This window comes from Orcinus orca, chromosome 14 (genome assembly GCF_937001465.1).
Source record: "Orcinus orca chromosome 14, mOrcOrc1.1, whole genome shotgun sequence".
In the NCBI taxonomy this organism is placed as follows: Eukaryota; Metazoa; Chordata; class Mammalia; order Artiodactyla; family Delphinidae; genus Orcinus; species Orcinus orca.
In genome coordinates this window covers 29838647-29851491 of record NC_064572.1, presented here as the reverse complement: position 1 = coordinate 29851491, position 12845 = coordinate 29838647, and the positions used below count along the sequence as shown (strand labels likewise).

The following is a 12845-nucleotide window of genomic DNA, read 5'->3' as shown; positions in this document are numbered from 1 at the left end:
AGCCGCAGCAGACTTACTGTTTACATCTGACGGCCTGCCTACCCAAACATCTGTTTGAAATATTAATAACTGTCAGATGCGAAGGGCCTGGGGGCTCAAAACAGTTTCATACCATCTTTCTGTAGAGTAAACGCACTGCGGAGTAGGGGCCTGAGATCGGCGGGCAATCTGTGCTTGGAGTGAGAATAGAACAAGAAGTGGAAGGACTCTGGGGGCCTCAGTGGGCAGGGAGGGGCAGCAGCGAGGTAAACTCCATAACGTTTATTGAGCACCTACTATGGGCAAGCCCCTGAGCTTGTGTAGCACACATCTACCACTTTGGTCTGCTCAGCAACCCTCTTTGTTCTGATACTAGAAGCCGCTATAGAATATCCTGTCCCATTTTCAGCCCATATAATTTGAATGGAGTTGACCCAACGCCCCGTTCCACTAGGGGAGTATGACCCATCTCTGGTATATCAGAATTATGATGATTGGTTCCAGGGTGACCCAAAAAGCTGGGTCAATGAGAATCAGCTCTGGGACTTTTGCTGGAACTATTGAAAAAGAATAGTTTTCCCCCACTGGGGCTGATAAATTGGTGAGAAGTGAGCCTAAGGGTGCTGGTGTCCCTCTCTGCCAATACAAAAAAGCAGAGCCCAGTGCTGAAGTCAGATTCCTGCTCAGCTGAGTGCCTGGATACAGCCATGCCTGAAATCACTTACACTTTTGAGTTACATGAGCCAATCCTTTTTTGCTTGAGCCACTTAAGGGTTTCTGTCCCTTGTGACCACGAGTACTAACGGATACAAATGGACACTGGCAGGAGTCCCCTGTCAAAGTCCCAGCCAAAGACAGCTGGCGATGTCCATGTATCTTCAAGGAGCCCCTTCTTCCCCGGCGTCTGTGCTCAGAGAGAGAGGATCACCTTCCTGAGAGATGGCTGGCACTTGTCCCCATTAGAGGGCAGGTCCAGGGCTCCTGGCCCATCCAGGCTCAGTATCTCTCAGGGACAAGGCAGAAAACCAAAGTATCCTGGGCCCAACCTCATTCTTCCCCAGGTTGGTCCCTTCTCCACAGTGCTGCCCTGGCCAAGGAAGCCCATCATGAAGAGTCCAGATGCCCCAGTATACTAACATCACAGCCTCTGAGGGCTTGGGGCACCCCGTTCCCTGACGGCTCAGACTCCCTGGATCCCTCTGGAAGCCTCCTGATGGTCCACCCCAGAGCTCAGCTGCCCTGCAGGACAGCGGGGACTCACCAGGACTGTCAGCACAGAGGTCCCCACGGTGACATTCTCGTATAGGCTGACGTTGTACAGTGGCTGGCTGAAGATGGGCCGGTTGTCATTCTCGTTGATGAGGGTGATCTTCACCTTGGCATAGCCCACGTGGTCAGGCACACTCTCATTGGCAAAGAGCTGGATGCGTAGAGCAGGGACCAGGTGAGCTCTCACATGCTCCTGGAGCCCTCGTTCCCATAAGTCCCCCCGGGGCCTCTGCCCATTGCAACCCAGAGCACCAGTCTGAGTCATTGCCCATCCCAGATGTAGGCTACTGTGAATCCCTCCATCAGTACTCATAGGGTTAGGCTGGCCACAGAATCTGCTGGGGAGGAAGGGGCTAACGGGGGCCGTGCTGGCTGATGCTGGGCAGTAGAGGCTCCTGATGGGCTTCTGAGGCCCTGATGGTACCTAATGAAATTCCACTCAATTCTTGGACATTTCCTCGTCCTCCTGGAAAAGAGGAGGCCCAGCCTAGCCCCTGCCATAGCTCAGTGGGCTTCTCTGGGTCATATCCACGAGGGAAGAATGGGAAGAGGTGGAAGGGGGCATTTAAGGGGACGGTGCCACCCCCCTCCCTCCCCTGAAATCCTGCACCCGGCCAAGGAGAGGGTGAGCAGGCCTTACGTCGAAGTCGTAACGGTCCACAGTCTCATAGTCCAGGGGGATGGCCACCCGGATGCGAATGTCCGCCTTCCCTTGGACGGAGGTGGGGGAGATGATGAAGTGGTGAGAGTTGTTCCCCACCAGGTACACCTCGAACATGCTGTTCAGGCCCTGGATCAAAATGGAGAAGAAACCAGTCAGAGCGGGCGCCGGGGCTGAAGCAGGGCTCGTCTACCCCCCACTCCAAAGTGGCCTGGCCTCCCCTGGGGGATCCTGGCCTGGCTCCCTGACCCTTCTGCCCATGTCCAGGCCTTCTGGAAGTCTCCCCTAATTCTTTCTGCCTGCATCACCCCATCAGATGCCCACAATGTCCCTTGCAGAGGGTTTGGTTCATTTTCCATCTCCTGCTCCCTTCCTCTGCCCCAGTGGCCCCAACTGGAGAGGCGTTTGCCAGCTGCAAGCCCCGGCAGGGAGACGCAGGAAAGAGGGTCAGCAGGGAGGGGAGACAAGCAAATAAGATCCACGGTTGGCTTGGACAGGGTAGGGCATGAGGGCCAGAGCAGGACGCTGCTTCTCCTCCGTCACCCCTCTGGACCACGTCAGTCAGGGGGACACTGCCTTGCCTACACGGGGCGTGGGAACCACGCAGACGGCTGAGTGGCAAAGTGAACCCCCATGTGCCCCTCTCTGTGACCAGCCGTGGTGGCTGGGAGGACACGGAATCCCAGAGAGTGCAGAGACACCAGGACCTTCACTGGTTCTCCTACAGCCCAGCAGCCCGAGGCCATGGTTTCAGGTGGGGAGGCCTCACTCTAGGTCAGGTGTTTCTGATATTCCAATCAGGGCCACAGCTCACGGGGCCCTCAGATGCCACCTGGCTTGTCCTCACACAAAACGTGTGATCTCTCTCTGCATGCTACCCAAGTCTCCAGACGAGGAGGAGCTGCTGCTGAAGGTGGGAGCTACCTGGAGACTGGTCTGCCCTGAAAGTGATTCGACCTCCTGCATGGGGGGAAATTACCCGCAGACTAGCCCCCTCCAACCTAGGTGGGCGGCCTGTGATTTGGAACTAACCAGTCGAGAGCCTCTCCCGAGCCTTGCTGAGATGCTCAGTGGGTTACAGACCTGGGCTCTCAGCGCCAGGAGGACACGTCCTCCTGCTTGGCCCGCATGACCCTCCCTCAGCCCAGACCCCGGTACAGCCCCTCTGGGCACGTGTTCCTGTGGAACCAGGGGCTGGCAGGGAGGCACGCCTCTCTTCGTGGTTGCCCAGGGATGTTGAGGGGCTTCCTCCCAGAGCCCATTCCTGCTGAGAGAGGGGCAGCCAGGCAACCTGGAAGCCTTTACACCATCAGAGAGGGGTGGTCCCGGCAAGGCTCAAAGGACACCCTCAGCGAAGCCTGAGATTCACAAGATTCCGATGCCCTTGCAGCTGCCCCTTAGGTGCTCAGATACATTTGTGAAATAAATGCATCTCACCCTCGGTCTCTGGAGGTTTTTCTACTTACAACTACAAATTGGCAAAATAAGGGCACTGCCAATTTTGGGATACAGGCAAGCAGCGGGTCCTCCAGGGCCCCCAGCCCAGAGGGGACCCCGCAAATGGTGCAGGCAAGGCTCTTCCGGCCCTGTTGGGCTGTGGAGTTTCCAAGTCTCCCTGGCGTGGGATCCATCCATCAGACCGAGAGGACCAATTAAATGCCCGAAGGGGCAGTAATAGCCAAAGCCGGCAGCCTGTGACGGCCCTGAGCCGCTGACACCGACACCTCTCCCTCCCCTGGACCTTGGCCCCTCCACCGTCTGAGGTTGGCCGTCTGAGCTGTGCCCACAGCAGGTGGAGCAGGCCCCCCCACTGAAGCTCCCTCCCCACAGTGCCCCCCTGCCTCCCAGCCCCAGCCCTTCCCAGGCTCACTTACCAGGTTCTATCAGGGGAAGTCGGTCAGTCAAAGGGTATGGAGACAGAGAAGGAGCCGGGAAGGAGGAAGAAGGAACCAGAGAGAAAATGGTGAGAACCGAGGTCAGAGTAACAGAAAGGGGCCGAGCTGGACCCCAGGAGCACACCCAGCTCCAGAGGAACAGTCCCCTCTACATCTGCTGGGCCATATCCTCTGGGGTGCCGAGGAGGGGTGGGTGTGTGTGGGGTGTGCACACACGTGCTGGGGTGTGGGGAGGTCTGTGCAGCCCCACATCCCGAGGAGGGTGAGGGACACAGAAGAGGTACAGGGGCACAAAGTGAGGCGGGCAGGGGTTCCTGTATCCCTGAGCTCCCTCTGTCCTCACCCAGAGGGAGGTGGGGACGGTCAAAGGCTGGGAGAGGAGGGGCCACGTCCCTCTGTCCTACTCCCAGGAGCCTGGACAGAACCCCTGCAGGAAACGACCCCAAGCATTGCTATGTTTTAATTTTCTTAACATAGAAAATGTTAACGACGCGATAAACAGACTCGGAAAGTCTTCACATAGTTCATTCAAAAGTGTAAAGGGCACACAACCGACTCCCTTTCCCTGTTGCCCCTCCCTACCCTTTGAGAGCCTTCCCCGGAGACAACCATACCCCAATCCCCGGATCTCTTTCCCCAGAAAATCCATGCATGTAAGAGCATTGCGTATCTACGCCTCCCCTCTTCGACACAAACAGTAGCACGCTCTACACACTGCTGTGTTGGATATTTTCCACTTAAAACTATGTCCGGAAACTTGTCTCACAATTGTTCAGATAGCTGACGATACGAACAACAATCACACAGCAAACATTCACTGGATGCCTACTCTTTGCCAGACACAGGTCAGAAAAACCAGAGAATAAGCTTCTGTAGTTGCTGTTGGGAGCCCCTGAGGTAGTGCAAAGCCACATCAGAGCAGGCACACGGGAGGTGCTCAGATGCGAAGGGCCTTCAGCAGATTTTCCTCACCCGTTACTCTGTTCCATCCTCTTCCCATGGGCCACACGGTGGAGATGAAGGAATACGGGAGCTTGGAAACCCCTCCAGAGGAAATGGAATTCACAGAGGTTGGCGGCAGAGTGAGGATAAGAGCCCAGGCCCAGCTCCCAGGCTGGGGTGCCCTCCACACTGAGGGAAACAGAGTCAGGGCCTGATGTGGGCGTCCCCCAACTGCAGCTCCAGGGCACGGGGGGAATGTACTGAAGTTCCACCCAGCAATATGAGTGAGCTGAGCAAACCAAGACGGCATCACTGAGCACTCCAAGGCCGAATCTAAGAGGACGCCAGCAGAGGAGGCTGCCCCAAGAGGGGTTGTTTTACAAATGAAGGAAGGCAAAATGCACTCCAGGTGGAGGAAGTGGCTTTAAACACGAAGCTCTCGGCCTTAGCGTGTATCAGAATCACCTGGAGGCTTGGTAAACTACCAATTGCCGTCCTCCCCCAGGAGTATCTGATTCAGTAGATCGGGGGTGGACCTGTGAATTTGCATTTCTAACAAGTTCCAGGTGATGCGGATACCGCTGCTGGTCTGAGACCACCATTTGAGAACCACTGGCCTAAGCAAGGCACGCAGTGGAGAAGAATAATTGATGATGAGGCAGACAAGTGAGCTGATTACAAAGGGTCCATGTACAGAAGCCGGGGAGGTTGTTGGGGTATCGGGAGGCTTTGCAGCTCTCCTGGAGTTCCTCTGCAGGCGCCATCTGCAGGGCTCCAGCATGACATTGCTTCCGTGAGCAGTAGCGAGCCACTCTAGGCTCTGGAGCACGGGAACACTGGGGTTAAAAAAGGAAGGTGGGGCTTCCCTGGTGGCGCAGTGGTTGAGAGTCTGCCTGCCAATGCAGGGGACATGGGTTCGAGCCCTAGGGGCCACATGTCGCAGAGCAACCAAGCCCACGCGCCTAGAGCCTGTGCTCCCCAACAAAATAAGCTGCAGCAATGAGAAGCCTGTGCATCACAACGAAAAATAGCCCCTGCTCGCCACAACTAGAGAAAGCCCGCGTGCAGCAACGAAGACCCAATGCATCCAAGAATAAATAAACTAATTAATTAAAAAAACAACCCACCTGGGGCGCTTTAAAACACCCCCATGCCTAGGCTGCACCCCAGACCAAGGAAATTAGACTTGGGCAGGAGGAGACGAGACATCAGGATTTTATAACGCTCTTCAGGTTACTCGTTCTAACGTGCACCCAAGGATGAGAACTACTCAGGGACAGCAGTGGTTCTCTGAGTGTTCTACAGGAACGGTAGCATCACAATCACCTAGGAACTTGTTAGAAATGCAGGTTTGGCGGTCACACTCAGGTTTACCATATCAGAAACCCTGGGGGTGGGGCTCAGCACTGTTTTAACAAGTCCTCCAGGTGTTCTGATGCACGCTGAAGTTGGAGAATCACCGGGACCGAGCAAGGCTGGGGGTGAGGGAGTATGCAGGCAGAGGGACTGAGGCTGGGGGTGAGGGAGTACGCAGGCAGAGGGACTGAGGCTGGGGGTGAGGGAGTACGCAGGCAGAGGGACTGAGGGGACGCCTGGGAAGGTGGTGCTAGCTCAGTGCAGATGCAGGATGAGCGCCTGGCCAAGCCGGAGCACTGCGCTTCCGACCTCCTCTCCACCCCAGGGCCTCCTGGCCCCTTCATATGAGATCTCTGGGTCTCAACGAGTGAGGTCAGCTCCCTTCTCGCTGATCTGCCGCCAGGGACTGGAAGTTCACTAGGCTCGACACTGTAGCTGTCAGGACCCCGCATATGGCTGTCCTGAGACCCCAGAGCCACCTCCGGCTAAATTCCCTCAAATGCTCAGCCTGCCCCTTTCAGAACCTGCCCAGAGGGCTAATTCCCGCTGGGACTTGGCTTGTGACTGTTAATCCCTGGGGATGTGTGTGTGGGATTATTACCCAGTTCATTAAGTTGGTGCAAAACCCCTATTAACTGCAGCCCTCAGCGCAGAGCCTTCTAAAACAGCAGCTTCCATTTACCAAGCCTCTACCGTGTGCTTCATACCTTAACCAAAATGTTCACATCCCAGTGACGTCAGCATCAGTCCACCCTTTTTGCAGAGAAGGAAACTGAGGCCAGAGAGGGTAACTTGTTCAAGATGCATAGCTGCCAGTGAAGGATTCAAACTCGGGTCAGTACTGACTCCTACAGAGTCCAAACTCTTCATCACCTCTCTCCTGGCCTCCTGCGTGTCGCCCCCTCTACAGAACGCTGCTCCTCATGTGTGCAAAGAACTGGCAACAGATGACACTGGAAGACCCTTCCTACCTTCGCTAAATGCCAGGAGCGAGGCCCAAGGGGCAAAGCGCGCCTCTGCCAAGATCAGGGAGCCAGGTGGAGGGCAGGGGAGCCCGGGCTGTAGGAGGGTGCGGCCCTGCTCCTCTGGGTCCTGTGTCCTCCACGCCCTTGCCCCTTGCAGCCCGTTCGGGGGTGGGGAGCTGAGTGCGCGCTGCTTAGTGGGGCGGGGAGGGAGGGGGGAGGGGGGAGAGGCAAGAGGCCCTCTTGGAGCTGTCGAGGGGCAATTTTGTTGGGAAAGGAGATAAAGAGGAACATCAAAAGGATCCCAGTGTGTGTGGAGAGGAGCCCAGTGGATTAAATTCTCTTCCAGCCAGGAGAGGCGATGAGAATGTTGATAGCCGGCAGCCGCGGGTCCCAGAGCCGAGCTGCAGCGCCGGCCCCTCCCCGCACCGGGCTGGGTGCCGGCTGGCTGCCCGTGGGGCTGCGACAGTTTGGCTTTCTTTATTTATTGGAGGGGAGGGACGCATGAAATCACTCCTCACTCTTCCCGCCCCGTGCAGCGAGCTACGCTTTGCTCCTGGTGACTGAAGTCTTGGCACCACCGTCCCCTACCCCGTGGAGGGCAGCACACCAGTCCCCAGCCCAAGGCATAGGCCGCTGCCAGCAGGGGCTGCCTCCCCAGCCTCGACTCCCCAAAGCTCCCCTCCCACTCCTGGAAGTGGAGGGGTGGCCTTGAGGGCGGTCAGAGCAGACCTTGCCCGGCAAGGACGTTCCCGCCTAGCATCTTTGCATCTCCCACAGCCAATATTGGCTCCGTGATTGACCCAGTGTTGTTTTTCAACTATGTACTGAGAGGTTATTATGTGCTGGGTCCTCTACAACTGTTAGCTCACTGAGCGCTCACAACAACGCTGGCAGGGTCCCGGGTGGCGTTCACACTGGTTAACAGCTGCCATGTGCAGGGCCCTTCCCTCCCCTTGGGGAGCAGATTCCACCCTGTCAGGCCATTAGGCTTGGAGGTGTCCTGGGTGCTCTCAGAGCCTGCACCTGACTTCTCGCTGGATGTGGCTTCCCCCAGTCATCCCCTGTGGCCTCGGGCCACTGGTACTTCCCTCTGCAGGTGACCTGGTCCCCAAAGGGAGGAAGGCCTGACGCAGCCCCCAGACTCCTTCCCTGGATGTGAGACCTGCAGGTGCTTTCCTCATCCTGCTGACTCCTGCCTGGTTCTCCCCACCCTGAGGCACCTCCCTGCTGAGGTGGCACCAGTTTGCCCCTTAGAGACGCTCATCTCCCTCCACTGTTGGTCAGGGTAGCGGGCGGGTTGGTGACCCAGTGGTGTAATACAGCGGAGAGGATGGGGTTCAGGGCTGGGAAACAGGCTCTGCTGCTTCCTAGCTGTGTGGCCTTGGGCAACGCACCTCCACTGCTGGAGCCTCAATGTCTTCCTCTGTGAAGTGGGGAGAATAAAGCACACCCCACAGGACTAAGCAGCAGTGTTGTCTCTGCTTCACCAGGTTTTGGTGCCTGACTTGTGGGTTATGTTTTCTTGCCCAAGACAGGAGGCTCCCTGATGGCAGGAGCCTTGTGTGTGTTTTTCCTTTGTACCCAAATGCTAGGGGACCCTCACCCCACCCTATGAACCACGATGTGCCCTGGAGGGGACCTTAATTCCTTTCAATAGACGAGGAAGGACCAGGGTCACGTGCATGTAGAGGGGACTAGGGACTCTGCAGTGTTGTGAACCAAGACGAAGAAGGCCCAGGGACCCCCAGAGGTACCCAGAGAGCTCTGTGGGCTGGTGGGACACCCTTAGCTCAAGGTGGGAATGGGGCTGGGGACCTGGAATGCGGAGATGGGCCCACAGAGTCAGTGCCACCCGCGCAGAAGCCCTGTCCAAAATTCAGGCCAGCCGGGGGCGAGCCCTCTGACCAGTGATTCCAAGGTGTGAGGCCCTAAGCTTCAGCGGCGGCTAAAAGCACAGGCTTTGGAGTTAGCCCTGGGTCCAGCTGCGGGTGCTACCCCTCCAGCTGTGTGATTTTTGCAGTTTTATCTCCTTGAACCTCAACTTCCTCACCTGCAAAATGGGAAGAATGAAGCCTACCTGATAGGGCTGTTGTGGGAGAGCAGCGAAATATTAGTAAAGTGCTTGGGATGGAGCAGATGCTCAGTAAAGGAGAGCGGTTACTGTTCTGCAAGGGAAGGGAGGGAGAGAGGTACCCCTGGGGAGGGGCTGATTTCTAGACCTTGGCTTGGCCGGGAATGAGAGGGGCAGGCAGAGAAGGACAAAGGCTTGGATGTGTGCAGGGGTGAGGGGACCCCCCATCCTGGGCAGGGGGCCCTAGGCCTCCCTCCCTCTTCCACTGTGCCCTGTTGGTCTAATCCATGCTACTGAATGGCAGAAGATCAAAAGTCCACGGAAGATGTATTCTTCATCACTCCTTTGTCCATCCTTTCACTTAACTAACTCCAGTCAGACATGCCCAAGTGAACCTGGCAGGGGGCCGGCCTCTCCTCACCCCTTCACTTCAAAACTTGCTGCTTCTTTCCCCAGCCCCACACTTAAGGGGGGGCACCAAGTTGCTCTGGCCCCACCTGCCTGCCCAGGGCAGCTGTCCCACACCCACTGCGCAGGCTGCCCACTGTGAAGTCGGAGTCCAGGGGACAATGGGGAGAAGCCCTGCACTGTCATTGCCTCCATCCCCTGACTCCACCTCAGTCCCCAGGGACCTGCCAAGCTTCAGAGTCTGGGAGAGCTGATGCCGGCACGTCCCCAATAATTTCTGGGTGAACGGCCACCTTCTGTCTCCTTGTGTTCCTCCCACCCCCTCCAGTTACTGGGCATGGCGTACCAACTCCAGAGACCCAGCAAAGCCCATGTCACATGGTGGTAGCTCAGCTCTGCTGTGTCTTCTTCTGCATCCCAGGCTTGCCTGGCTCAGAGCCTCAGCTTCTCCACCCTGGGAGTGGGCCAACTCTCAGGCCTGAATCAGAGATGGTGGGCACTGCCCCTGGTTGACCGACTGTCCCAGTTGGCCTGGGCCTGGGAGGGTTCCCAGGATGCAGCAGGTGAAGGACAGCCCTCATTTCAGGCTCTCCGTCCACCTACACCCCCTTCCCAAGCTCCTCTGTGGTTTAGATCCTTGAACAGTGTGAGCCTGAGGTCAGGAACCAGGGATCTGAGGTTTTCTCTGGATCTGCCATTCCTCTCTGGGGCAGGACCTTTTATCTCTCTGGGCCTCAGTTCCCTGATCTGCAAAATGGGAAGCTCGGACTGGGTGATTCTCTAAGGGCCCGTTAACACCTGCTGTGCTCTTTCAAACTGCTTTTCGCACTTGCTCTGTCCACTCCTCTCTCCAAGCCTTCTCTGATCCTTCTCTCTCTCCCCTTCCCTCCCTCTCCATCTTTTCTCTCTTCTCCTTTTGCTTTTATCCCTCTTCTCCCTGTTTTCTTCCCCCTCCCCTCTCCCCTTTCCCTTTTCATTTTCTCCCTCCTTTACCTTCGACCTCCAACTCTTCCTCTCTCCCTCCTCCTCCTCCCCCCATCGCCCTTCCTCTGCTTCCCCCTCCTCCAACCCTCTCTCCGGCAGACCTGGCCCTCCTCTCCCCAGGTTATCTGTTGAATTCCACACACTTCCACACACGCCTGCACAGACAGGATCAATCCGAGGCTGCCTTGCCTTCAGCTTATCTCTGCTCCAAATAATTGATTTTCCCTCTTTAAGAGTAATTTGTTGGTGAATTCCATGTATTGCAAAAACCCCTGTGAAATCTAATTCAATCCTATTGGCACCTGGCACTTTAGAGAAAGAATACTAGAGAGCTGTCAGTTCCATCACTAGCAGACGTGTGTATTATTCATCTACAGAAGAGATCCAGAGGTGGGCAGGTGCTCCTCACCTGCACGTGCACACCTCCCTCCCTCCCTCTCTCCTTCTCTCCCTCTCTCCCTCCCTTCCTCTCTCCCTCCAGAGGGATCCGGTCTGTCAGCCCTGCAGCCAACCCCAGCTCTTCTGGGAAATGAATTACAATGTGCATTGGGTACATGCATTAAGGTAAATGAGGGACAGGTGCTTTCAAATTGTTTTCTTAATTTGCAGCCCATTACCCTAGTGCACTATGGGGATCTCACCCAGCTACACCTGTCAGCTTGTTTCTTTCCTTGCCCCTCTCCCCACCCCTTCTGTCCCTGGTTGCTGAGTCCCAACTCCAGGGACCCAGCAAAGCCCATGTCGAGCGGGGGTAGCTCAGCTCTGCTGTCTCTTTCTCTTCTGTGTTCCAGGCCTGTCTGGTTCAGAGCCTTGGAGTGGGCCCCCTTTCAAGCCTGCATCGTTGATGATGGGCACTGCCCCTGGTTGACCAGCTGTCCCCGTTTGCCTGAGACTGAGAGGGTTCCTGAGATGTGGGCTTAAAGTGCTAAAACCTTGGCAATCTCAGGCATATTAGGATAATAGGTCCCCAACTCTACGATGAGAGTCTGAGAGCCCAGCAGGGGCCGGCTGGCACCACTGTCCAGGTGTGGAGGTCATGCGCTGGGGGTGGAAAACAAGGAGTCTAAGCATCTAGTTCCAACCACACCAGCCCCTGTGTCCCATAGGTGCTCCCCAAAGTCTGAGCTGACTTCGGAGGCTCCAACCCCCAAGCAGCTCACACACAGGAGCTGGTCCTTACCAATGAGGAGGGTGCACAGCGGACTAGCAGCTTTTGCTCAGCCTTGGTGACCATGGCTCTGGGTGGGTTCCGTCTGGGGGTCACAGGTGCCACCTATGTCCACTAGATACAGCAAAGCTAACTGTACCCACCCCTAGAGATGGAACCAGTCGCTCTGGCCTCATTTCTATGCCCCAAGCGAATAGCCATTTCCTCCAAATCTTTAGGCTACCCTGGACTCCTAGGGACCTGAGCAATCAGCCCAGTGGGTACTTACTGAAACAAAGTGGCTTCAGGGGGTACCTGTCGGGAGGGCTAGGCTCCCCTTAATAGTGCCCGTGGGTGTGGCTGAAGGGCAAGCTTTATGTGGAAAGCCCAGGGCTCAAAGGGACCTTTCCAGGCCCACACATGCAGAGACTGCTGCCCAGGCCAGAGGTACTGGACTGGTACCTCCGCGAGCAAAGGGCAGAGGGACCATGTGAGATTCATGAGGCCCGAGCTCTTAATTCCGGAACCATATGCTCCACCCCACAAGATCCCACGGGAGCCAGGCCATGGCCGCCTCATCCTTTCCTCCCTCTCTCCTGCATGGGGCCCTGTTAGAAGGCACCTGTCCGAAGTGGAAAGCTTAAGGATTTCTTCCTTGTGGCCCGGCCTCCAGCACGGGCGGCCACTTTTCTAACATTAAAGTCTGCCATTCTGGTCAGAATCCGCCAACTTGGACGTCACCCTCACACCTGGCTTCAATCCCCTTTCTCACTCCACTGGTAAACTCTGCACCCGAGTTTTGGCTGGGGTTGGGGCAGTGGGCGAAAGTGTAAGTGTACTCAGAGCTGCAGGGAGGAGAGGCCAAAATGCAGGAAGAAAGGGTGTGCATCCCAGTCTGCCCCAAGGCCAGAATCTTCCTGCCCCTCCCTCCGGGGGTCCCTTCTGCAGAGGATCACAAGCCCTGAGGGGCAGGGCCACAGCAGGAGGACGGGGAGCCTGGCTGGGCTGGTGGAGGGGGTGTCCAGCCTCTGCTTCCTGGCTGGGCCCTCTAGGGGCCTTGGCCTCGGGGCAGGGAGGGGCAGGGTGCAGAGCTGGGAGTGGGCCTTGCACTGAGCAGCCGCCTGGCTCTGTCCATTTACCGTGCTAAAACTATCTCCCTGTTCCCACA

At 56.7% G+C, this 12845-nt stretch overlaps 1 protein-coding gene across 1 annotated transcript in view; it reads right to left on the bottom strand.

Moving 5' to 3' along the window:
• LOC125960983 (cadherin-23-like) overlaps positions 1 to 12845 on the bottom strand; it is a 360246-nt gene that overhangs the window by 96611 nt on the left and 250790 nt on the right. The window contains exons 13-14 of the mRNA XM_049696875.1: positions 1889 to 2038; positions 1241 to 1399 (exon numbers count right to left, since the gene is read on the bottom strand). Coding sequence (XP_049552832.1) covers positions 1241 to 1399; positions 1889 to 2038 — 309 coding nt within the window. The remainder of the gene's footprint in view (positions 1 to 1240; positions 1400 to 1888; positions 2039 to 12845) is intronic.